Source organism: Dromaius novaehollandiae, chromosome 24 (genome assembly GCF_036370855.1).
Source record: "Dromaius novaehollandiae isolate bDroNov1 chromosome 24, bDroNov1.hap1, whole genome shotgun sequence".
NCBI lineage: Eukaryota > Metazoa > Chordata > Aves > Casuariiformes > Dromaiidae > Dromaius > Dromaius novaehollandiae.
Window position 1 is genome coordinate 8,349,075 of NC_088121.1, and position 22,368 is coordinate 8,371,442.

The 22,368-nt window shown below is 53.8% G+C and overlaps 1 protein-coding gene across 4 annotated transcripts in view; it reads right to left on the minus strand.

Moving 5' to 3' along the window:
- EPHB2 (EPH receptor B2) overlaps positions 1 to 22,368 on the minus strand; it is a 129,867-nt gene that overhangs the window by 75,845 nt on the left and 31,654 nt on the right. For all 4 annotated transcript variants that reach the window (XM_064497064.1, XM_064497063.1, XM_064497066.1 and 1 more), the window contains exons 2-3: positions 19,190 to 19,254; positions 13,613 to 14,297 (exon numbers count right to left, since the gene is read on the minus strand). In XM_064497064.1, coding sequence (XP_064353134.1) covers positions 13,613 to 14,297; positions 19,190 to 19,254 — 750 coding nt within the window. The remainder of the gene's footprint in view (positions 1 to 13,612; positions 14,298 to 19,189; positions 19,255 to 22,368) is intronic.

The following is a 22,368-nucleotide window of genomic DNA, read 5'->3' on the forward strand; positions in this document are numbered from 1 at the left end:
TTGCCCAGGAGATGCTGCTTCCTCTCTCCCACTCCCGTTTGCTTTTGGCCTTCCAGCACGGCAGCATGCAGGAAATCACGGCTCTCGTTTCCATGGAAACCCCATCTCGGCCTCCCCCCCCCAAACCGATGCAACACGGTCGGGCTGGCGCTGCTGCAGGTCCGGCGGGTCCTGCTGGCTCATCCCTGGCTCATTAACGAAGGGAGTCTCATCTGCTTTTGCATCAGGGTTTCCCTAACCCAGGACGGCGATCAAGGCAGCCCCGACGGCAGACACGCGTCGGGCGTCATGACTTCTGCCGCCAAAGATATATGTCGCACTGACGTCTCTTCTGCACAGCAAAACACTTGCTTTCAGTCTGAGCCCTGATCTCAGCTTTGCACATTATGTTTTTACTGCTTTCCCAGACGTGCCCCCTCTTCCCGCACACCCAGCCGCTCTGCTGCTGCTGTGCAAGCAGAAGGTCCGGAAAAACCAGCCCTTGTGCACGGGCAATTCATGCCGTTGCCTCTACAAAGGTTCCCCGCAGCGCGCGCGGCAGGCCCAGCACGCCCAGGACAAGCACGACTGACCGTGCACATGCTCTAGAACCCATCTGCGGAGAGCCGCGTGGACCCAAAAATCGTAAAAATTACTGAGCGTGCCGGGGCCGTGTGCGAAACGCACGTGTGCTGGGCCCGACCTGCCCTAGCCATGTCCCGCAGGTCCCTGCGCACATATCTGTGCCTGGGAAATCCTGGAAAGAACAGCCGTGCGCTAATTCGAGAGAAACAAAAACAAACCGGGATTGGTTCCATCTGAATCAGGCAGAGAAAAACCTTTCCAGAAGCAAAAAAAGAGACCAGTTCTAATTATAGGGTACCCTCAAGATACATATGCTTAGACTTGTCATTCTATTTGCAAATTAACCATATTCACGGTGGCAACGCGATTAAGTAGCGGGCATGTCAAAATTCCCCTTCCAGCCTCCTAATTCTCTTTAGAAATCTGAACAACCAGAAAAAGCAATAACTGGGGGCAAACTGTTGCACCCCACAACTTCCACTTCTGCCGACCTTTTGCAGGTCCTAAGCCTAAAATTTGCCCAGCCACAGCTGGAACCCTGATCTATTCGGGAAAGTCTGGAGACTTTCTTCTTACTGCAGCTACGGTGTCTCTTATTCTTCAGTCCGTGCCACAGGCCCACCCCCAGGGTGTAAATTGAGAGTAAAACACTAACATTATTGCTTCGATCAATGCTCGAGCTGATGCAGGCGAAGGTCATTGCATAACCACTGTACTTGTGAAGGTGACCGAAAATCACGGCGAGGGCATCCGACGTGCAGAACCGAACCTGCCTCCCTCGAACGAGGGGAAGGGTGGTGAGGTTCAACGCGCCGTGCAGTGCACCGGCGGACTGCAAACAGCAGCTCCCTAAAGGCAACGCGGTGATAGCTCGTGTTTTTTAATCCATAACTGCGGTGCACGACAGGGAATGGTGAATGAGAAGCTTATCCGGGCGCATCATTCACTGAATGTTTCTCCTAATGCTCCTTCCCCACTTTTGCTATTTCTCTTGTGTTAACGAGGGCCAACAGAGCTGGCTGGAGAGAGCGGGGCCAAGTTTTGGTGTCTCAGAAGACCACGTAGAAGTAGCATTTTCTCTACGGTAAGCCTTTCTAAGCTTCATATCTTCAGTTACGCGAATCCTCTGGGCGAGGAGAGTGTGCTATCACATGCAAACCCAATACTGCGCTGTAGCTGTCTGAGCCACCTGCAAGACGCTGGCTATAGGCACTGGGACAAATCAGGAGGTTGTCATCTGCCCAAATACTCTTTGGCATGGTTACAACGATCTGCATGTCCGGAGAATCCCCCACTGACACATGACATTGGAGGGATAAAGGAAAACAGGAGAGGAGGGAAAGGACAGGGGTACGGTCACTCTGTGACGGTGCTCAAAGAGGTTGGTTTCCCCAGACACTGCCTAAACACAAGATCTGCACCTACCACGACCATCAAAATCCCTGGTTAAGAGCTTAATGCCCAATGACGTCTTGCATCCATCCTGTCCCTTGGTATTTAACCCACTCAGGTACTTTGGGCTGTCCCACTGGGCACCAGCCTGAATCCCCATATTCCGCATATCCCATGAAGATACAGATAATGCATTTGGCAACAGTTCTCATGAAGAACAGGGAGAAAGGTGGAACAGCATGGTGGAAATTACTGGCAGATGTCTGAAACATCCTCGCGACGCTACGCAGACAGTTCCCATGTCTCCGCAGATTGCCTCCTGGAGAGCTGATGCCATAAAAAGGTAGATATCATGCATTTAATGGAGTGTGTTGTTTGCTGTTTGACAAATACTATCTCTTACTACAACTCCTTCAAAAGTTACTGCAACCTCTTCAAAAGGCATCCAGACTGGGAGAAGAGCCATTTGGAGCAAAACATCCACATTAATCTACTTTATCAGCTCCATTTCAGACTGCACTTTCATTCTTAATAATCTTGAGGGTTTGGGCATTTTGATAGGTTAGGATGAATAACGCTTTTTTTGCACAACTCAGAATCATGTGTCTATTCTACCATTTATCATTCACTCTATTCCTGTCCTCTGTGACAGTTGCAGGTGATAACACTTTGGAAGGAAACTGCTAACTTTGGCTTCGGAGTTAAAAATTGTCTTCTTGAACACAGGATCTCCCTGAGCTCTAAGTTTGACAATAGTCTCAAACCGCAGCAGGTCTTTTCAAGTGTGAGCTTGTCCTTGGAAAACCATCAACGTCCAACTATCGAAGAAGCAGATATTCCTTCAAAAGGTTATTTTGAATTTGCCTCTTTACTCATAGGAGCTTTTTTCTAGCTGTCTCCCACCAAACTTGGGACCACCTACCCCGAGTCCCTGCATGCGTGGCTCAAGCATGTGCTTTCTGGGCCCATCAAGCCTTGCTGGTTCCTGGCTGCTGAGTGCAAAATTGCACTGTAGCATCCACAGGCTACCTCGGAGGGGTGAGCACTCGTCCGCGCACCCTCCTAGAGACAGATCGAGCCAGCCGCTCTCCGGCACAATTTAATCCATCATAAGCAATCCGTCTCTGAGCATGGGATGCGGTGCACCACACCCTGCATTCCTCTCCTGTCCCGCGCCCCTGGGACCTAGCCAAAGCACTGTATTTATTTGAAAATTTATTTCAGCCGTCACAAAAAATGAGATGTGCTCAGATGCGGCCTCAGACGCTTGCGAGCGGGAAATAAAGCCCTTGCCGTTTGTGGCCGTCAGCGCCCCGTTTACTGTGAGTTCAGCACGGCAAAATCATCAGTCATCATTTGCAGTCCAGCACGGAAGCCGCGGATGCGGACCAGGTCTCCGCTAGCGGAGCGCCACGGCATTATCGATGCCGTTTTGGCTGTATTTTAACACAATGTGATGCCGTTCTGGTTGCATTCACTTAGCACAAAGGCAGCTTCAGAGCTGTCTGCTGTTCTGCAAACGCTGCAAGTTTCCCCGTCCCTCCGACTCCCCGGCTGAAACCGGGAGAGTGGGTCTTGGAAAACTCTAGTTTCTGACAGAAGGAGCAAAACTAATATTCCCAGTTTAACTCCACGGACTCCAGGCGCACGCTTGGCACATGCTAGTTTAACCCACTGAAGCAAGGAGGAGTCTTTTTCCAGGCCTTGCTTCAGAGACCTGGAAAGGTTTCACAGGAGTCCTCTATCCACAGAGCACAATCTGTTCACACAGGTCCCTGTTTTTGGGTGTCTTTCTGCGAAAAAAGCTCACTGGATGCAGGAAGAGCAACGCACTGAGCTGGTAGCTTCTGTTATCAGCATGATTTTTTCTATCTCTCCTTAGCAGGCTGCTTTCCGAGCCCTGGTGACTTACTGCCCACACTGTACGCTGTTTTTCTTGTTCCTGCCTGCAAGACCAGCTGTTCTGCAAGCTATTAGTTTCTCGGATGCTAAGGAAGAGTCTCCCCATTCCTAGGCAGACGCAAGAGCTCTCACGGCCCCCATGCAAGCAGCACAACCGACGGCAGGACGGCAGGAAACCTGAAAAACGGTGCGAGGAAAAGCAGATTACGGGGCATTTCACCCATGATTTCTGCTGTTTAACGCAGGATGGTTCTCCCACAATGCCCTAAACACGAATCCCTTGGGAGCGACGTCGAAGGCGGCAGGGTGCCGGCTTGCAGCGCCGCTGTCTTTGCTGCCACGGCCGGTGACCGCGCGAACAAAGACGGGCTCAGAACAAAGGCGCCGGAGCGGTGCAGACGCCGGGGCTGCCGTGCGCTCGCGGAAATGCTGCTGGTGAAACCTCCCAGCACGGACAACGCCCGCCGTGCTGGTCCGGAGCCTCCTCCGGCGGCGAAAGCACTTCCAGCGCAGCCACGAGCCAAGGATGGGCAGATGCGCCCCAAAGCCCCACCTTAAAACACCTGGTGGCCAGGTCCCAAAGTCTGCTGGGCTGTGCCCCTTCTTTCTTATTTTAATACCCTTCAGCCTTTTTAGCTTTTCTTGGTTCTTTTCTCATAAACTGGTTCCCCAAATGCCTAGGAAAAAAAAACCCAAAAAAGGAGGCGAGGGGAGGCCTTAGGCTAACTGCTGCTTTCATAGCATTTCTGCCAGCTTGCACCGTGATGTTCATGCAGCTCCTTCATAACGGTGCTTAAACCACAATTCCCGCTCACACAAGCAACGAGAATCGCTGATCGGCGTCACAGAGCTCACAGACTCCTTCGAAAATCACAGCACATGAAAATGTTGTGTATTTTTGCTTGGCTTGACCTAATTTCGTATTGTTTGAAGTTTGGTGTGCATAAACACAGCCATCGTGTTAGCTATGAAACATTCTGCTTCCATTTCCTAACCTTTATGGGGATTTTTATTCATACTTTCCAGCAATATACTATGTTTCTAAGGCATATGGGGAACAATATAGAGTTTCCCTGGAGCTAATTAAGCTAATCATGGCTTCTAGATTAAATTTTCTGTAGGATTTTTACCTTGTATTGCCAAAGTAAAATAAAATACTGAACTCTTAACAGGGTGATCATCTGACATCAGACTAACTTCAAACCGGCAGCTCTCTCCGCGGAGAACATCTGAGGGTATTTCCCAAAATTAAACGTTCAAAATCGTTTCTTGGTTTTGGCCTGACTCACAGAAAAGTTTCAAATGAAAAACACCATCCTCAAGAGCAGCATTTTGTCCAGTTTCCCTTAGGTATGATGAAGAATATTTTCCTACTGCCCCGTAAAAATCCAGCCCCATGCTGAATTTGGGGGAAAACCCTCATTCCCTCCCAGATCTCTGAATGCCTCGATTGCAACGAAAAGCTAAGAGCTATTGGTAGAAAATATGTTCCCTTCATTTTATAGTCATAGTGAGTTAAAATCCTGGAAGCCTGGGCTTGGATGCCAGCTATTCATTAAAAAAAAAAAAAAAAGAAAGAAGAAAAAAGAAAAAAACGGGGAGGCCTGAGAAGGAAAGGGAGGAAAACCAGAGGAACCCTGCTCTCCCACCGGCACAAGCGTGGGGTGCTTCCAGAGAAGCCAGCCGAGCTATTCCCCGTTCACATGGGTGTAACAAGGAGAGGAATGTGATTTTTGATCCAAAATGTTTCCTGCGTAAAAACAAGACAGAAGGAGATTTTCTTATCTGCACAGAAGGCGAGCTCTGTTAAAACACTCACGTTGCAGCAGGGCTGCGGTCTCTGCGCCCGAGCTTGCAGCCCCGGGGGGACACTCGGCGCAGGTAGAGGGGTCAGGCGGGACGTTATTTTTATTCTGATGGAGAAGTAATGATATTTGGCTCTGCCTGGGTCTGCTCTCACCTACCTGCTCACGTCGCTGCTCCCAGCGTAACACTGCGCCCGGGGAGCAAGAACGGGGGAAGCAAACTGCCCCAAATTGGGAAGGGGAGGAGAGACCTTCCCTTGTGCAGAGGGAAGAACCGGCTCGTGCAAAGGGACCGTGGAAGCACCGGCTGTGGGAGGTAGGTGGGTGCAAGTCAAAACCCCGTCGCATCTCTCCGAGAAACCCTGGGGATGACCGCACTGGGGATCATTTCCACTGGGGCACTGATGCTCCCAAGGAGTTTCGCTGGATCTGAGATCCCCGTCTCTTTTTCCGCCACTCCCTCTGCACCGAAGGAAGGAGACATGCCTCGTGACCTGCCTGTGCCAACAACCCACAACATGCTTTTCCCCTCCCTGCTTCCAGTGGGAAGCCAGAAGTCTTGCCCCATTCCTGGACCATCTGTGCCCCTCTTCGCTAGGTCACCATCCCTTGGGGCTCTGGCTCTCCAGGAAGAAAACGGCTCAAAACCCCACCTGTGTGACACCCCCTTGCTCCCCCTGGTCCTGTTCTGACCTGCAGAAGCCTAATGCCATCCAGAAAGGCCAAGGGAACGAGCCGACATCTCCTCCGGCTCCACGAGGCACCGAACAGGCTTGGAGCAGTTAATACCGAGCAGCTGCAATTCCTGCCACAGCCCTAATTGGATTCACAACATGGAGGGGTCAGCGAGAAGCAGGAGGGAGAAGAATCAAAGCCATGGAAAGAAAGATGCTGTATTCTTGCTTCCCAGACGGAGAGGGAGGAGAGGGAGAAGCCCAAAAAGCAGCATCCACAATGACACGGAGCCGTCGCCGGCTGGGAGCATTCAAATTGTCAACAGCCCCGCAGAAAAGGCAGACAAATTCCTGTTTTGTACTTGGGAAGAAGCCAGGTGATGTAATCATCTTATAGGATGATGGCGAAATACTTTCCATTCCAGCAGTAACTCAAGATGTTGAATAGCAGCTACTAAAGTTAAACACTGCTAAATCAGTATGTCAGGATAGCGTCTACCTAGGAGTTTTTAGAGAGCTGGCTGAGGAACCAGCGGACAGTTAATGTTCACTTTCCACACGCCGTCAAATAGTGGGATGTTCCAGCGATGTAGGAAAAAGCGATTTGTTAAACAAGGCAGTCTTGGCTATTTTAGGACTGCCACTCCAGCGTCTGCACCAGGCGATGCCAGCTACGGGACTCGGTCAGTGAAGAATTAAAGGAAGGTAGTAGCAGACGTGAAAATCTATGTACATTTATGGAAAACAGATTAAGGCAAATTAGTCTCGTATGGTTTTTGATGCAATTACAGGTTTGGTTGGGAGAGGTAACCGTGCTAATGCAATGCACCCAGACTTCTGTAGAGCATTTCCCTTAGTAACACATGATATTTTACTCAGAAATTAGAGGGTCCACAGACACTGTGGGACATATTCAATGCATTAAAACTTGGCGAGCCGACACTGCTTTGCTCTGCGATCTAAGCAGAGAATTTGCAGTGAGTAGGTCTGTTTCTACTAGAGCCAACAGATTTGGTTCATGGCTCTGGGCTATTAAACATTTTTATCAATGACCCGGAGAAAGCCCAAAGTATTCCTAATAAAGTGTGCTGACGACATGGAAGTTGCAGCGTGGTAAATGCTGAAGAAGATGGGTTGCTCAAACCCAGCAATCTGGATGCCGTGGTAAGCCGGGCACAAGCAAGCAGCATGCATTTTGGTGCAAATACATGTCGAATCACACCTCCAGGGAAAAGGACAGAGGCCATACGGGTGGCCTGGGTGCAGCAACGCCAGAAAGGCCGTGGGTCACAGCAGACTATCAGCTGAGCAAAAGCACCCCGTGTAAAGCCATGGCCAAAACAGCTAAATCAAATGTGGGACGTATAAACAAGGACCCCTCAAGGAGGGAGGTGACATCCACTCTGGCACTAAGCTGATTGCTACGAGACTCACGGTTGAATCTGCGGGACGGTGGCTCCACCACCAGAAAGGCCAAAGGACTGGCAAGCGCAGGGAAGAGTTAATAAGGTTGGCAAAACGGCTTACCAAAGAGAGAGCCAAAAGCTCATAGATTACTCTTAAATAGCCCCGTGGAAAGCAGAAATGTGATGCTGAAGGACTTACTGGACAAAGTTTACCAAGGTCCAAATGTCCGGCACGGTCAGGTAGTGAGGAGGCTTATGCTTTTCACAGAGGATGAGAAACCACTGGAAGAATTTAACAGATAATTCTCCATCTCTGGAAACATTTACATCACGATTGGCTGTATCTGCTACAGTTCAACGAGGAATGTTTTCTATAAGAATTTAATTACCTCTAGGGCCTTATAATTTATTGGCTGGGTCCAGCATTATCAGTGGAGGCCCAGAACCAAAACAGGCACGGAGCCATAAATAGCCCCTTATCTTCAAAACATCACGTACATATGGAACATGATTGCGAGACAGCTAGAACATGTCCTTCCCCAGCACATCCAAAAGACGCAGCCCCTCCATGCGTTCCCCTGCGTGCAGCCAGCCCGTGTCCTGCCTCCCAAACGCAAACACAAACACAACACAGCTAGAACAGACTGCTGATTTTTTCACACAACCAGGAATAGAGAATAGCTCCGAGTCCTGGATACACGTTCGTATGCACACCGCTACCTCTTTGCACCCTCTCCATACCCACGGCACGTAGTCGGGGGGTGCACAACACATCTGCAGCCTCTCCACTGCCATCGCACGACACAGCCTGGACTCTCTGTTGAAACCACGGGGACTAGTTGCAAATCTGGGCAACGGCACAACACGGTCACAACTGCATTGGACCTTCAGTATCACGCAAATGCATGTAGGGAAGCCCAGCAGGTCACATCCCTACCCAAACCTAGCAAGCTGGTCTTGTACGACCCCAAATAGTGATTCCCCATGGACTAGTCTGCTATGGCAATGATCCCAAAGGACGTGCTTCTCCCTTTAGAGTTGGACTTGGGCTTGGTCAGTGTTGGAGTTGAGCTGGGCTGGTGGAGTTAGGCTGGGTAAGTATCCTGTTGGGTTAGTGGTGAAGCCGGCCTGGGTCGCTGTTGGAGATGGATCAGTTTTGGAGCTGGGCAGGGTTGTTGGTTGAGCTGGATGGGATCAATATTGGGCTGGATGGGTGCTGGAGTTGGAGCTGGAGCTGCCTCTCCACCCTGACAGCGGTGGCCTGGATTCACCTTGAGCTGGAGAAGAAGACGGGTGGCCAAGCGGATCCTCTACAGACCACCTTGGCGACCGGCCTCCTCCTCTTCCCAGCACGCCACCAACCTCCCCACCCCACCCCTGCTCCCGCTCCTCTCCTCCCCAGAGATGCCTGCACCCCAAGGGAATGAAGGAGCAGCAGGAAGGGACCGTCACACCGTCCCTTGTCATTGCAGCATGGCCAGGACTCCCCGTGCCCAGTGCTGCACAAATCCAACGAGGGAAAGGACGTCCGCAGCGAACGCAAGCGCCGTGACCACGACGGCGATTAGACGCGCGGCCAGAAGTCCCCCGAAGCCGGAGGGAAGGTGGAAATGGGGGCCCGGCTCAACACGTAGCATCAGCAGGCAGCGACTGCAGGCAGGGACTATCGCAGGCAGCGCTCGATTACAGCCCGGCCTAAACGGAGGGAGCAGGAGCACAAAAGCTCTGCCTCCTCCGTCGCGGAGCGGAGCCAATGAGTGAAATGTGCTTAACATGCTGCATGGGAGGGACGGCGGGGGGGAAGGGAGGGGGCAGCCCAGACAAAGAGCGGGGAGATGGAGAAAAAAGACGAAGCAGAGAGCAGGAGGAGGTGAAGCCGGGAAGCTGGGGGAGCAGGGCTGGGCGTACCGGGAGGAGCGTGCGCCGAGCCCCTCGCCGGCGTGCCGGGAAGCAGCCGGGCAGCGAGCGCGTCTCGGCGGAGGAGCGGAGCGAAGCGGCGCGGCCGGCCGGCCCTGCGGGATTGGCGAGCGAGGCCGAGCGAAATGAAAATCTCTTAACGGCGCGGAATTGTTAACTGCCCCCAAATCCTTTTGTGCTGGGGCTGCAAGCTTAGAAGAGCTTAAGCTGTTAGAGGCATGAACTTCCTCCATAAATATCCCTTGTGCACACCGCCTTGAGCGGCCTCGCGCTGCATTAGCCAGATGAAAAGCCCACAGAGAAAATGAGCAGCTCTTCCCAGGGCCTTGCGTCCGCATCGCGGGGCCCTCCGTCGCTTGGGAAGCCCTTTGCCACCGAGGTTTCTTAGCGGGGCAGCGCAGGGGAGCGGCGTCCCCCATGCTCCTCGCCACGTCCCGTGCGGGCCACCGAGACGCGTGAGAGTGTTTCGCCGCGAAAGCCAGCCCGGATTTGCTTTTGTTTTGCTTTTGGAAAGGGGCCCAGATTTCCTCCCACCCTTCGAAACACGAGGAAACCTGCCAGCCACATGTATGAGCAAGTTCTCCCCAGCAGACAGCTCAGACGCTGCCTCTGCCGGGACCAGCATGGGGCAAGGACAGGATGGGAGCGGCGCGAGGATGAAGGATTGCAGCCCACAGGTCCTTCCCGAGCTGGGGAGAAGAGTCCTCTCACTGCCTTACTGAGCTGGGGCAAACAGCCCCTTCCCCGGGACCCTCCGGGATGCTGAGAAAGGATGGAGATGCGGAGACTCTCCCACCATGCCGGTGGCTCCCTTCCCGGTCTCTGCCCAGGTTATCCATCCAGGGCCGCTGGAGGAAACCGGACGAAGCTCCTTGGTCTGGCACGGCCCCCAGAGCCCCGTGCAGCTCCGGTCACGGAGCCCCGCGCGGGAACGGCTCCGCTTGGCTGCGGAGCAGCCCCGGAGCCGGCTGCCCCAAGGAGACGGTGGACCGCAGGCTACCGCATGATTGATGACGGCCGGGAGCGCGGAGCCGCACACACGCAAGCGCCGGCTGGAGAAACAGCTGCTGAGGTGCCGGACCTCCCAAAATCCTGCTGCTGCACAAACAAAGAGAAGACCCAGCCTGGCTCCTGCTCGTTTGCTCCATCTCCATCCCTCTCTGCCGCTCACTTTGCTTTCCCTGCCGGCCCCAGTAAGGCAGGCTGCAGAAACTGGGCTCTCTGAAGGAGGTCCTGGGTGCCCCGGAGCATGCCAGGCCCCACGGGGCACAGGACTGTCCCTCGGCTGGGCTGGCACTGGGATCGGGGTGCCCTTTGAATGAGCAGCACTCCGTGAGAAACCGCAGCTGCATCCAAGTGTTGCGCAGGGCTGGGCAAAGTAACTTGTGCGAAAAAAAAAAGTTTAAATACATCATTTTGGTTTTCTTATGTTGTTAGGAATGCTTCACTTGGGCATCATCAGGTGTCCAGCTTCTCTCCATCCTAAGCTTTCCCATCTGGTAGGGAACTAACCCCATACCCTCTGCCTTCGGAGAAGCAGTTGTTCCCATCACCTAGAGCTCCATTCCTGATCCATCCCGAGGCTGTTTGCTATTCCTGCAACCAGCTACAGCTGCAGGATGCTTGAACATCCCTAGCTCAGTGGCAAAAGACATTCAGTGGCCCAGCAGGGTCAAAGGAAGGATATTAAATGATGTCCCAGCACATGAGGAATGGTAGCCTGATGCGTGAGCAGGACAGGTACCAGCAGGACATGCGCTGCCCTCTCCCAGGAGCAGGTGGGTAGCACGACAGAGGTCTCCATCAATGGCTTCATTTTGGGGCCTTCAGCCTCAACAAGTAACTATTTACCCATTTCCAAATTTTCAAATTTCCCTGTCTCCTCCTCAGGCTCCACTTTTAGTTGTCTCCAGCAACTCCCATCCCTGTCCAAGACCCTGTCCCACAGAGCCCTCCAGCTGGGGACTTGGGAGAGGATGAGATGCTTTTGGAGGATGCTCTAGGAGAAAGGACATCATATTCAGGTTTTATAGTCACTGCAGGTGCCTCCGGTCCATCCCTCGACACCAGGGCATCTTTTTGAGCCTAAAACAACTGTATGGGCTGGGAGGTGAATGTCCCAAGCCCTGAGCCTCCCAAATCACGGCAGCACTGTGCTCTGGCCCAGCCTTCCAGGGGGAAGCCCAGGACCAGCTCTGCCTGCTCAGAGATGGAGGCCGGGTCGTTCTGACCACAAGGGCCCTTCTGCAGGCTCTGAGATGCCAGAGAGACCATCATGACTATCCAACCTGCAGCCCCAACCAAACATGGCCACAGGCTCTCACACCTTCAGTGCATCCATCTCTCCTCTATCAGCACACTCCCGATGCTTGCTTGGTGCTACCGAGCCACCCCTTCCTGCAGCAAGGAGAGAGGAGACGTGGCTGAGCCTTCCCTCTACAGTGCTCCCCGCTGTATCTATAATTGATCTCAGAGAAACTCTGGCTCTGCTCAGATTGTGCCGATGTTATCAAAACTGCAATGCAATTTTCATGCTCAACCAGGATGAGGAGGAAAGAGTTTGTGCACCACACACCATGGTTTGCTCTTGCACGGCACAGCCACCGGTGCCCAGAGCACATACAGCCTTTGGTCCTGTTCTGCAGCTCTTCCATTTCCCTAACTTTCCCGTAAGCCCAGCAGCTCCTTTCTATCTCTCCCCAAACTCGCTTTGTGTTTCCTTCCCTTGTGCTGTCTGCGAGACTGGGGAAGAGAAAGAGACTGGTTTGGGAGCAGTGATTTCTGCTGTACAGAGGCAGCTCAGAGGCCTGGTTCAGAGGTGTCTAGCCTGGAAAAGCAAAGCTGACCCTGAACATCCCGTGACAATGCCTGATCCCACCAGGATGCTTGTTTTCCTGGCTCCTGGACCGGTTGGGTCTCACTAGATAATGCTGCAGCTAGCTTGTTCCCTTGCACTGCAAGATCTCTGGGTGCCAGGAACTCCGCCTGCCTCGCTGCCTAAGAAATTCAGCCCTGTGCTAAGCTGCAGGGCATAAACAAAAGCAAAACCACTTCCTACTGCAGTTCCCCATCCTTGTTTCTGTGCAGCTCAACAGGGACCTCATCTCTTCTCCAGATTCAAAGCACTTTCTTGTGCGCCCTTTGCCGTCCCAGCCAGCACTGGCACAGCCTCCGTGCAGTGCTCTGGGGGATGATGGCAGATCAGAAGCACAACTCGGTGGCATAAACCACAGCACATGGCTGCGCGTGTCCCTCCGTGGCCTGGAGAGCACGACAGGTACCACAAAAGGTACCATACCTGGACTCAGATATGGTGGTTCAGAGGACCCAAAGGTAAAAGCAGCCTGCAATGAATGGACAGGCCTGGCCACAACCTCCTGAGGCAGGAAAGAGGTGCAGAGGGAGGTCACAGAGGAAGCGAGGATCTGCACGCACACCGGAGCTGCGTACGGCTCTGCCCATCCGTTCATCCCATGTGCTCCCGGCGCTTTGTCCAGGACTGCTCTCCCTCTTGTCCCATCCCTGCCTCAGGAGGTCACTCCTGGGTTGATTATGCAGATTAAAGCTACAGATCCTAACTATCCACATGGAGCAGAGCCCACAGAGCCCAGGCCCTGGTCCAACTTGCCTCTCACGTCAGGAAGCAGGGCCACAGCCTCTTCCTCCCAGCTCCGGTCCCCGAGAGCTGGTGAAGGCACTGCTGCCTCCCGGGCAGGTGCCGGGAATCGCTGAGGCAGCGGTGGCACAGGAAGCTGCCCAGGGAGCAGCCAAAGGATACGGGGGCCAAGAGGCTCTCCTGTCTCCCCGGGGCAGGGCACAGCCACCGGGCAGGTCAGGGCCCCCAACACGTGACAAAGAGCTCCTCCGCCACAAGACCCTCCGAGCACTGACACAAGACAGCCTGCCACAGCAGCGAGACAAGCCCGCAAAGCAAAAAGGAAAATAAAGTTACCTCTGCAGACGGTCCCGTTCTCCACGGATTCATAACCTGCCCTGCACATGCAGCGGCCAATGGGCACCAGCCACTCGCCATCCCCGTTGCAGTACAGCTTGATGGGCACGTCCACCTCCTCCGCGTTGGCGATGCACGTCCCCCGCGCTGCCACCAGCGAGGTGCTCTCCGCTCCCGAGAGGGTCTCTTGGAAAACAGCCCCGTTCTGGATCACGCGGGGACACTTGCGGTAGAAGACGCGGACCGCGATCAAGGACATGCAGCCTCCGTAGTCCTGGAAGGCCAGGTAGAAACCATTCTTGGAGACGGGCCCAAAGCTGCGCACCTCGGTGTTAATCTTCATCACCCGGCCACCTAGGTCCACCTGCGAGAAGCTCTCATCGGCAGCAATTGTGTCTACCTTCATCCAAGGGTTCTCCATCCAGTTGGGAAAAGTCTTGGTGGCTGAGTCAAAGTCTGACTCATAGTAGTAAAGATTAAAAGTCTCCTTACACGAGCCTGGAACATTAGGGATACTGCTGCAGTCCCGAACAGAAAATTTCATCTCCACGTGGATGCGGTGGGCACCCCGCCTCCGGATGTACTTGGTCCGGAGCCAGTTGTTTTGGCTGGATTCAAAGACGTTGCACACCTGGTAGGTGCGAATTGTGTTCATGTTCTCGTCATATCCACTCACTTCTTCCCACTGCAGATGGGACACAAAAAGTCACTGGGCGGCACTGAATTGACATTCACAGGATTAAGTGCGAGCTAGGTCCCCATCCGCTCTGCTGCTTCCCAACCCTGCTGCGTGTCAAGTGGGCAAGTTGCACTGGTACCAGCACGGATTCAGCCCCACTGGTACCCAACACCTTGCCCAGGCACAGCTCCAACACCGCACACCCCTCCACATGCCCCATACCTACGTGGCTCCATCCCGATCCTGCAAGGTTTGACCCAAATCGCATGCCAGACAGCCCAGCCCAGTAAGGCCAGTGCGACCCAGGTCCCAGGCAGACCTCAGGACTGTCTCGCTGTCGGCAATTTTCTGCCTAGCACCGTATTTGCTGCCCAAAAGGATGGTAAAACCAGTGCCACAGCACAGCCACCTCTGGGCACGGCCGGACCACGCATTTCATCTGCAGGCAGTAATGTCTTTAGCAGGGGCTCTCACCGGTAGGCTACACGGTACTGCAGAGGCCTCTTAACTGCAGAGACTCGTAGTAAAGTAACACGATGCCTTTAGCAGATGTATTCCCACCGGTGCCACTACGGTTACAAATGTGGCAGACAGAACCTGGTTTCTCAGGAGTTCATAACGCAACTGTAAAACCTCCTTCCAGGCTGGAGCTCGAATATTAGCGCAAGGTGCAGATTACCGGCGTGCCAGCAAAACGGGACAGCAGCAGGGCAGCTCCTTGCAGCAAGAGCCAGAAGGAGAGGGCTGCTGAAAAGGGGAGCCGGGAGCTCTTTGGACCCCCATCCTGCCCCATAAGCTGGCAGAGTGAAGCAGAGCCCGGGTGAGGGGGCAGTCTGGGCAGGGAGGACCTCTGCCGTCACCGAGAACCCACCTGCGCATTTCACAGCAGCCACGGGACCACTGACGGGCATTGCTTGTTTGCTGCTTTGGTAACACGTGAACACCAAAATGTGGCCACCAAGCAGCTCACTTCCCTCCCGTAACCCAGTGAAACCCTACAGGACTTCTCGTGGCCCTTCCCTTTCCCAAATCAACCGCATCCACTAACCCAGCAGGTCTAATCTTTGCCCTGGAGCTATTCCATGCCAGTTGTGACCCTGACCACTGCGTACCCATATTTCGGAGACTTTAAAGGCAGTGCTGCTGGCAAAACTGCACTAAGACCCGCATGACTAGCCAACAGTGGCCTTTCCTCAAAGCCAGCAGGGCAGGTTTACGGGTTATTCCCACTGAACACCCAAAAAGGTGACGCTGGACTAGATCCATCTGGTAGCCCTCATCCCCGCTCCTACGTGGGCCAACTTATTTTGGGCTCCCTCCTGCAGGTGTGATACAGGACACGGCCCCAGGTACGGGCAAGTCCCTCGGTGGGAATGACAGCCATCTTCAGCTGGACCTGGGGGATATCCTACGAGCTGTGGCACCACAGTAAATCCCTTCTCACTAGATAGCTCAGAGCTGGAATATTTCCCAGGCCAACAGCCTTGGTTTTCCCATAACTGTCCCCTCTCCAGACTGGTCCTGCCCAGCTCCCTGCCCCTTCTTCAGCCTTATGTCCCAAAACTTCTAGTGCTTGTTGCCACCTTCATCTTTTCATTCCTTTGCAGGACAGGGAGATTTCAGGGCAGGCCAGAGCTGGCTGATACCCACAGGGCTGTAGCAAGTCTCCTGCGGTTGAGGACCACCCACCAAAGAGTATGGCTGGACCTCCTGGGGCAGCTTGCACCGCGGAGAGGTCTTCCAGGGAAGGGCGAGGGAGAAGGATTCGCCCTCTGTGTCTCAGGCTTGGCAAAGCGTTGCCTTGGTGAGAGGCAAATCGAGGGCCCTAATGATCCCGGGGCGCCAGGAGAGCAAACACGCAGGATTCCCCTTTGCCCCTTCCTCCATCCCCAGCTCCTGGAGTTTGGGGGTGGGGAGAGGAGCGAGGAGGAGAAATCTGTGAAAGCTTAAGGAAATCTCCCTTAAAAGGAACTGCCAGGCCATATGGCAAAGAAATCATAGTACGGCAGGACTAGCAGGTTATGCACCAGGCAAGGGCAGGGCTGGAGCCTGTAACCCGGCCACCAACGTCATTCACTTGTGGTGAGCACAGATGGGAAAGGGCAGTGGCTGGGGAGAGAGCCTTTCATCCACCTCGGCCTTTGCAGGAGAGCAGAGCATCTCCCCACCCACAACATCCCACGGGAAAGGCAGGAAACTGGGCTCCCAAGCAGCAGTTCCCAGCAGCGAGGCTTCACGGAGGTGCCCAAGAACCAGCTGCCCATGAGGAGCAGGGCAGAGGACTGACGCCCTTGTGACACCGATGAGAGGCACGTTCGGCTTTGCACCGTGTGAACGGAAGGGATTTGGGGCCAGTTAACATGTGACACGATCCCAGCCGGCTGGAATGGCTTTTTTATGAACTTGTTCACAAACCTGCTCAAGTGGAAGCCAAGCTGTTTCCCGTGGACATGAAATCTGATGCGCGGAGCAGAACCCTGCCCTGCAAGACTGCAATACCCGGGACAAGACAGCGGACAGCAAGAGCCAACACTTCCAGTGCTCAGAGCCAGCATCAACCCCAGGACCGAGGTCTTTTAGCGAAAACCTTGTGCAAGCAGAGCCTTCACTGCATCCCTAGCCCTTCGGCCTGCAAACAGCCTCAAAAGGGCATTCGGTCCTGCAGAGGGAGGCTCACGAGATGAGAGACAGATTGTTCTTTGCGCATCAAGGCTAACAACCAAGCAGAAGGCTGTCACGGAAGATCCCCAAACAGCGCCAACCATTTCTGATTGGCAGTAGCCGCAAATCTGCTACCGTCGCCGGAGGAGGAGGAGAATATCCTTGGAAAACGCAGCGGGGGGTGTGTGTGTGGGTTTGCTTTATTCTGCAGAAGGAAATCTGGCGTGGTGGTGGAAAATCGCAGGGGGATCTCCCCAGGTTTTGGGACACTGGTTGGGAGGGGATGCAATAATCAAGGACAGGGATGCCCACTACCTGCCCTGTCCCCCATCCCCTCCCGCATGGCCCTGGTGGGAAGGACTGCAGACACAAGCCTGACGTGCTCAGCCCTGGCCAGGCAGCAGGAGCATGTGGTGGAAGGAGAGGCTCCAGCACGATGCAGGCTATGAGCATGGTGCGGGTGATGTCCCCCATCCCGGACGTAGGATGCAGGAGCATCTTCTGCTGGCCGCTGGGCTGGGAAGGTGCAATGCAAGAGATGCTCTTGCTGGTGATACTGGGCTTTCCAGCCGGGCTCTTCCACGCATTGCTCCCGCAGGGGATGGGGAGCTGGGCACATGCCCCAGTGCCCAGCCGCTCGCTCGGGACGCCCGGCCCCGGAGGGCGAGCAGCCAGCGGCCTCCTGCAGCAGTGCCCGGGGAGGGGGGGCTGCCGGCAGCGGGCTGGTTCGGAGCTGCTGGCACCGCTGGCTGAGCTCATCCCTCCAAGGCCCCGCTCCAAAGCTCCCTTTTCCCAGCTGGGAGAGAAAGTCACCCCCGTGTCTCAGCCCCTGCGCTTCCTCGGCGCTTAATTAGAAGCCTCTCCCTTTCTCCTCGCTCTCTAATTAACATGCCGGGAACTCAAAAGAAGGAGGCAGCACAATAATACGGAGAGACGGCTTCCAGCAGGCCCAGGCCTCATTACGGCGGGGCTGGGGGAGCCGGGAGCAAGGCTTGCTTTACATATGGAAAACCCGCAAACAAGAAAGGCTGGGCAAGGAGAGAAAAAGACTTGACCTCTGCTCTCGCCCATTGTGCGCCCATCATTTCCCTTTGGCAGGCCGGTCCCTGGGCCTGGCGGAGCGGCCCGGCCTTTGCGAGCTCCCATGCTAATAGCGAGCGCAAGTGTCTTTATCATGATGATGGGGGACCGGGGCCGAGGGCTTCGGCGCCCGAGTAAAGGCAGGTCGGCCGGCCCGGCGCGGGGCTGGCCAGGGCGCGGAGGGGAAACCTCTCCGGCAGGGTTTAATCTCCTTGATGGAGGCTTTTCTCCGCGGTTGCTTTCCTTCTGCCAACCCGGCTCGTGAGGCCGTGGCCGGAGGGAGGGGAGGGGGCTCGCCCGTCAGCCCCGCGGTGCGAAACGCAAAGCAGCGTCTTCATTTGGCCCCTGCCGAGGGTGGGCGGCAGGTCTGGGGCGAAGTAGCGGCGCGGGAAGCCTGGCCGCGGGGAGGTTTTCATGGGTTGGGTGCGCAGGGCAAAGCAGGGGACGGGCAGGAGTCAACCCAAAGAAGCGTCTCCGAGCTGAGCTTTGGCCAGGCTCACTTAGGCCACGTGGAGGGCAAGCACGACGCTGAGTTAGGCTTACGCAGCTTGGGTTGGGGCATTGCAGAGGCACCTCCCAAATTCCCCCACTGCCACCCAGAAAAACGGTGCTGGCCGATGCCCTGAGCCAGCGGCAGAGAGGGACCACGTCTCGAAGGGACGCTGGCACGGTGGCTCTGAGCTGCTCCCCGCTGCCGCGCTCTGAAACGCTCTGAACCATGTAGATGCCCCACACTTAATCCAGCGGCTGCTGTTTCTGCAACTTTGAAGGCCAAAGCTGTGACCCTCTTCTGCAATAGGTGACGGGCAATGGGATAACAAGCAAGACGCTGGGGACAAACAACAGTGGTCTTTGCACTTCATCCCTCCCACTCCTTGATTTTTAAGTGACTGCAGACCAGTTTTAAAGAAAATCACGATGCCCTGACACTGCCAGGTGAGAATTACAGTGCTCCAACACTGGGGTATTTTTTGGACACGTCACCTCCTAGAAAATTACTGGAAACCTCAATTGTCATATTTTTGCGTGCTCTTCCCTTTTCACATGGCCAAAGCACTTTGGATGCATTTTGTTGAGTGATCAACACGTTCACGTGTTCAAAGACCCCCGGCCACCAATCTGTCTCCCATCTCCCATTAAGTCACCGGATAACTCACCCCTGAGGGAGGATGTACCGTCCAGCCCAGCTCTGCTGTTGCCGTTGTGGAGTCCATCAAGGTCTCTGCAAGAAGAAAGCAAAACGAGGAGTCAAGGCGGCAATCTGGGCAACGGCCTCTGCTGGGTTTCGCCCAACAACAAAGTCTACAAGCATCCCAGCCACAACCAGCCCAGATGTTGCCTGCTCGGTGCTCAAATAGGTGCAGCGAGAGAGAGGCCAGGAGGAACTGGAGCAGCTTGTCTCCTTCTCCCCCTGACCTTGCAGGCTAGCTCAGGAGCACCGAATCGGTCCCCAGCGGACTCAAGCCGTTGTCAGACTCGGTGACGCCTTGGAGGCCAGGCTCAGCTGGGAAGGAGCCTGGTCCCTCCCTCCGCCACATTTGCTTCCTTCTCGTTCTCTGCAGAGCGGGAACCGGCCCCCTCGTTTCCTGCAGTACATGGGGTGGAACGTGCTCTTCTGAGCACCAGCCCAGCTGGAGTTTCCTCTTTAAAAACCAAAATCGGAATATCGCAGCCTGGGAGAAGTTCTGCAATTGCAGATGAGGAGCCCCAGCCCAGACAGGGTGTCTCTGATACCCTCCAGTGACAGAGCTGCCAACATTTGTGGGACACTTCAGCGCTTTGTACGGTAGGCAAAATCCTCGGCAATGCTGCAGCGCACGGGACGGAACAGCAGTTTAAGGACTTGCAGTACTTAAAAATTAAACTAGCATTAAGCTGATTTTCTTGGCAATTTGGGATGAAATAGGTCAGATGCTGCTATGGCCAACCAGCAGCGAGCTAAGAGGAAGGTTTCCTAAGCCACACAGGCAGCGATGCCTTTGGAGAGCACTTTTTGTCCTTCCTACAGCTTCCTACAGGATTTGGGCTGACTTTTTTCATCCCAAATAGCTATTGGTTTGCATAATCACACCAGGCTGACAGCAGGAGACGGCCACTCCGGTTCTGCTCTGTTAATACTTCAGCTAATGTGTTTAGGTGTTCCCCAGCCAAAGCTGGCAAGGGCCATCTGGCCTTATCAGAAATGCATCTGATGAACACTTCCATGAATGGCCAAGGAGAGACCTTTGCCCATGCCTATAAAAATCCTGCCATTGCCCAGTCAGGAGCTTCCCAAAATGTTACCTCTCAAACACGAAAGACGGAGCTGTCAGAGTAATTCTGTTTTCCATAGTCAGAAAACTTAACTCCGGGTCTGCACCGGAGCATTGCATGCTGATACGGCGCTGTGATTTTCTGCACCGCGCCCAGGTTTGATGTTTTGATAAAGTTGGACAGAACTACATATTCCAGTGTTTAGAAAATGTGGGTTAGAAAGCCTAAAGGCTTTTCCACACTGAGCCTAGGCTTGGGAAAAGTGTTAAGCTTGCAGGAAAGACAGTGCTGGGCAGCCTTCATTGAGCGATTCTCTAGCTAAGCCTGAGATGATGCTTGCAGAAGAAATTACAACCCTCTGCTCAGTAGGAGCAATGTGAATCAGCAGCAGATTTAGAGTGCATACATTTAGGAGGCTGACTGTTTTTGCAGGGATACTGGAAAACATCCATTGCATGCAAAAGCAAGACACAAACATGAATTCCAGCTTGCATCTTCCCTTTCCCTGACCTCCTGGTTAATGTGCAATGGGCAGGGCGACATGATGAGTCCAGTTTTAGGGCTCTACTGCTCTCAGTACAAAGCATCTTATGTACAAGCTAGAAATTACATCTCTGCCTCCAGGCTTTGCTAGGACAGGGCCTGATTCCAGGCCCATCAGTCTTATGCTGACAGTAAAACATCAGTAACGCCACGTGTGCTACCCAGGCCTGTCATGAGACCTGGCCAGAGATGAGGGCTCAGGACACGCGGACACTCCTCTGCAGGGAGTCACTGTGAGATGCTGATGTATGTAGCAGCATCGTCTACCCCTGCTGTTACCCTCAACTGCGGGTACCGGGGAAATCACATATTTCCTTCAAATACAGAAAGAAACGTTGCTGCGCTCAAAGCCTGGGGCAGCAAGATCACCACGTTGCAGGAGGTAACACAGAAGACGGAAAGCGAGTGCTCAGCAGTTTGGCCAAAGCCCTAAATGCCATCCTGACCTTCGGCTCTGCTTGAGTTATGCTGATAAAAATCCCTACTTTTGTGGAACATGGAAAGGCTCCTTTCATCCCTAGCAGACACAAAATGCCCCAGCAGCATCTTGTCTCACCTCTGATCTTTGCACAGATGGAGGAGAGAGAGGGATGTGCAGGTAGGGCAGGAATTAAAAGCACATGCAGCCAGCCAGAGGGATTCTGCCCTTCGGCCACTGTCCCTGCTACGGCCATATGGCTACAACCTCGGCTCAGCTCTAGCAGCAAGACAAAGTCATTGCCAGGCCCAGGGTAGCTGAACACAGAAAGGCAGAAGAGTCCTGGATGTACCCAACCATCATCATCTCACTGCAAGGGCTCAACCAGCAGAGCCTCTACACAGTCCAGGTCTTCGGCCACCGCGCTATGGACCCAAAAAACGGTGCTAGGTCCCACGGTCCAAGCACGGGTGGAGAGTAACTGGCCATGACTGGAAGGATGCCATGTCCTATTGCTGCTCCTGACCACCAAAAAACCCAAGCATCCTGCCACAAATCCCAGAAAGCACCTCTACCTTCTCCAGTTTCACTATAAAGTGAAGGAAGAAAGGATCTACGTGAGCAAACCCATAACTTTCAGAGCCAAGGCTGAATGTCCAAATGGAGAAATGGTTGTTGTTCAACCTGCCGAAGAGCGCGCGAGGCACATGAGCTCTGTTTTCCCATCAGCAAGCCAAAAAGTGCCTCTGCACAGATATGCTGCTTGCACCTCCTCCGAGCAGTAAATCATTTTCAGACCGTTGGTTGTTCATTACTCCTGGTTAGAGCCAGAGGTTTCCAGTTCACAGGAAACCAGCATTTCAAAATTTGGTTTTATTCCAAAAATAAAGAGCAAAAATAGTTCTTTTCAAATTTTTCCCACTAAGGAGAGTTCTGGAAAACAGCTAGTCGGGAAGTGTTGTAATTTCAGATTTATGAAATTTCTTTATAAACTGAATATTTGCTTCCATAGCTCAATTAATAGTGTTTATTTTTTCAAAGATTCTGTCTTTTTCATTAAAACCCTGGAGACACTTTGATCTAAAAGGAAAATAAGATTTTTCACACATTTCAAGCTGGAAG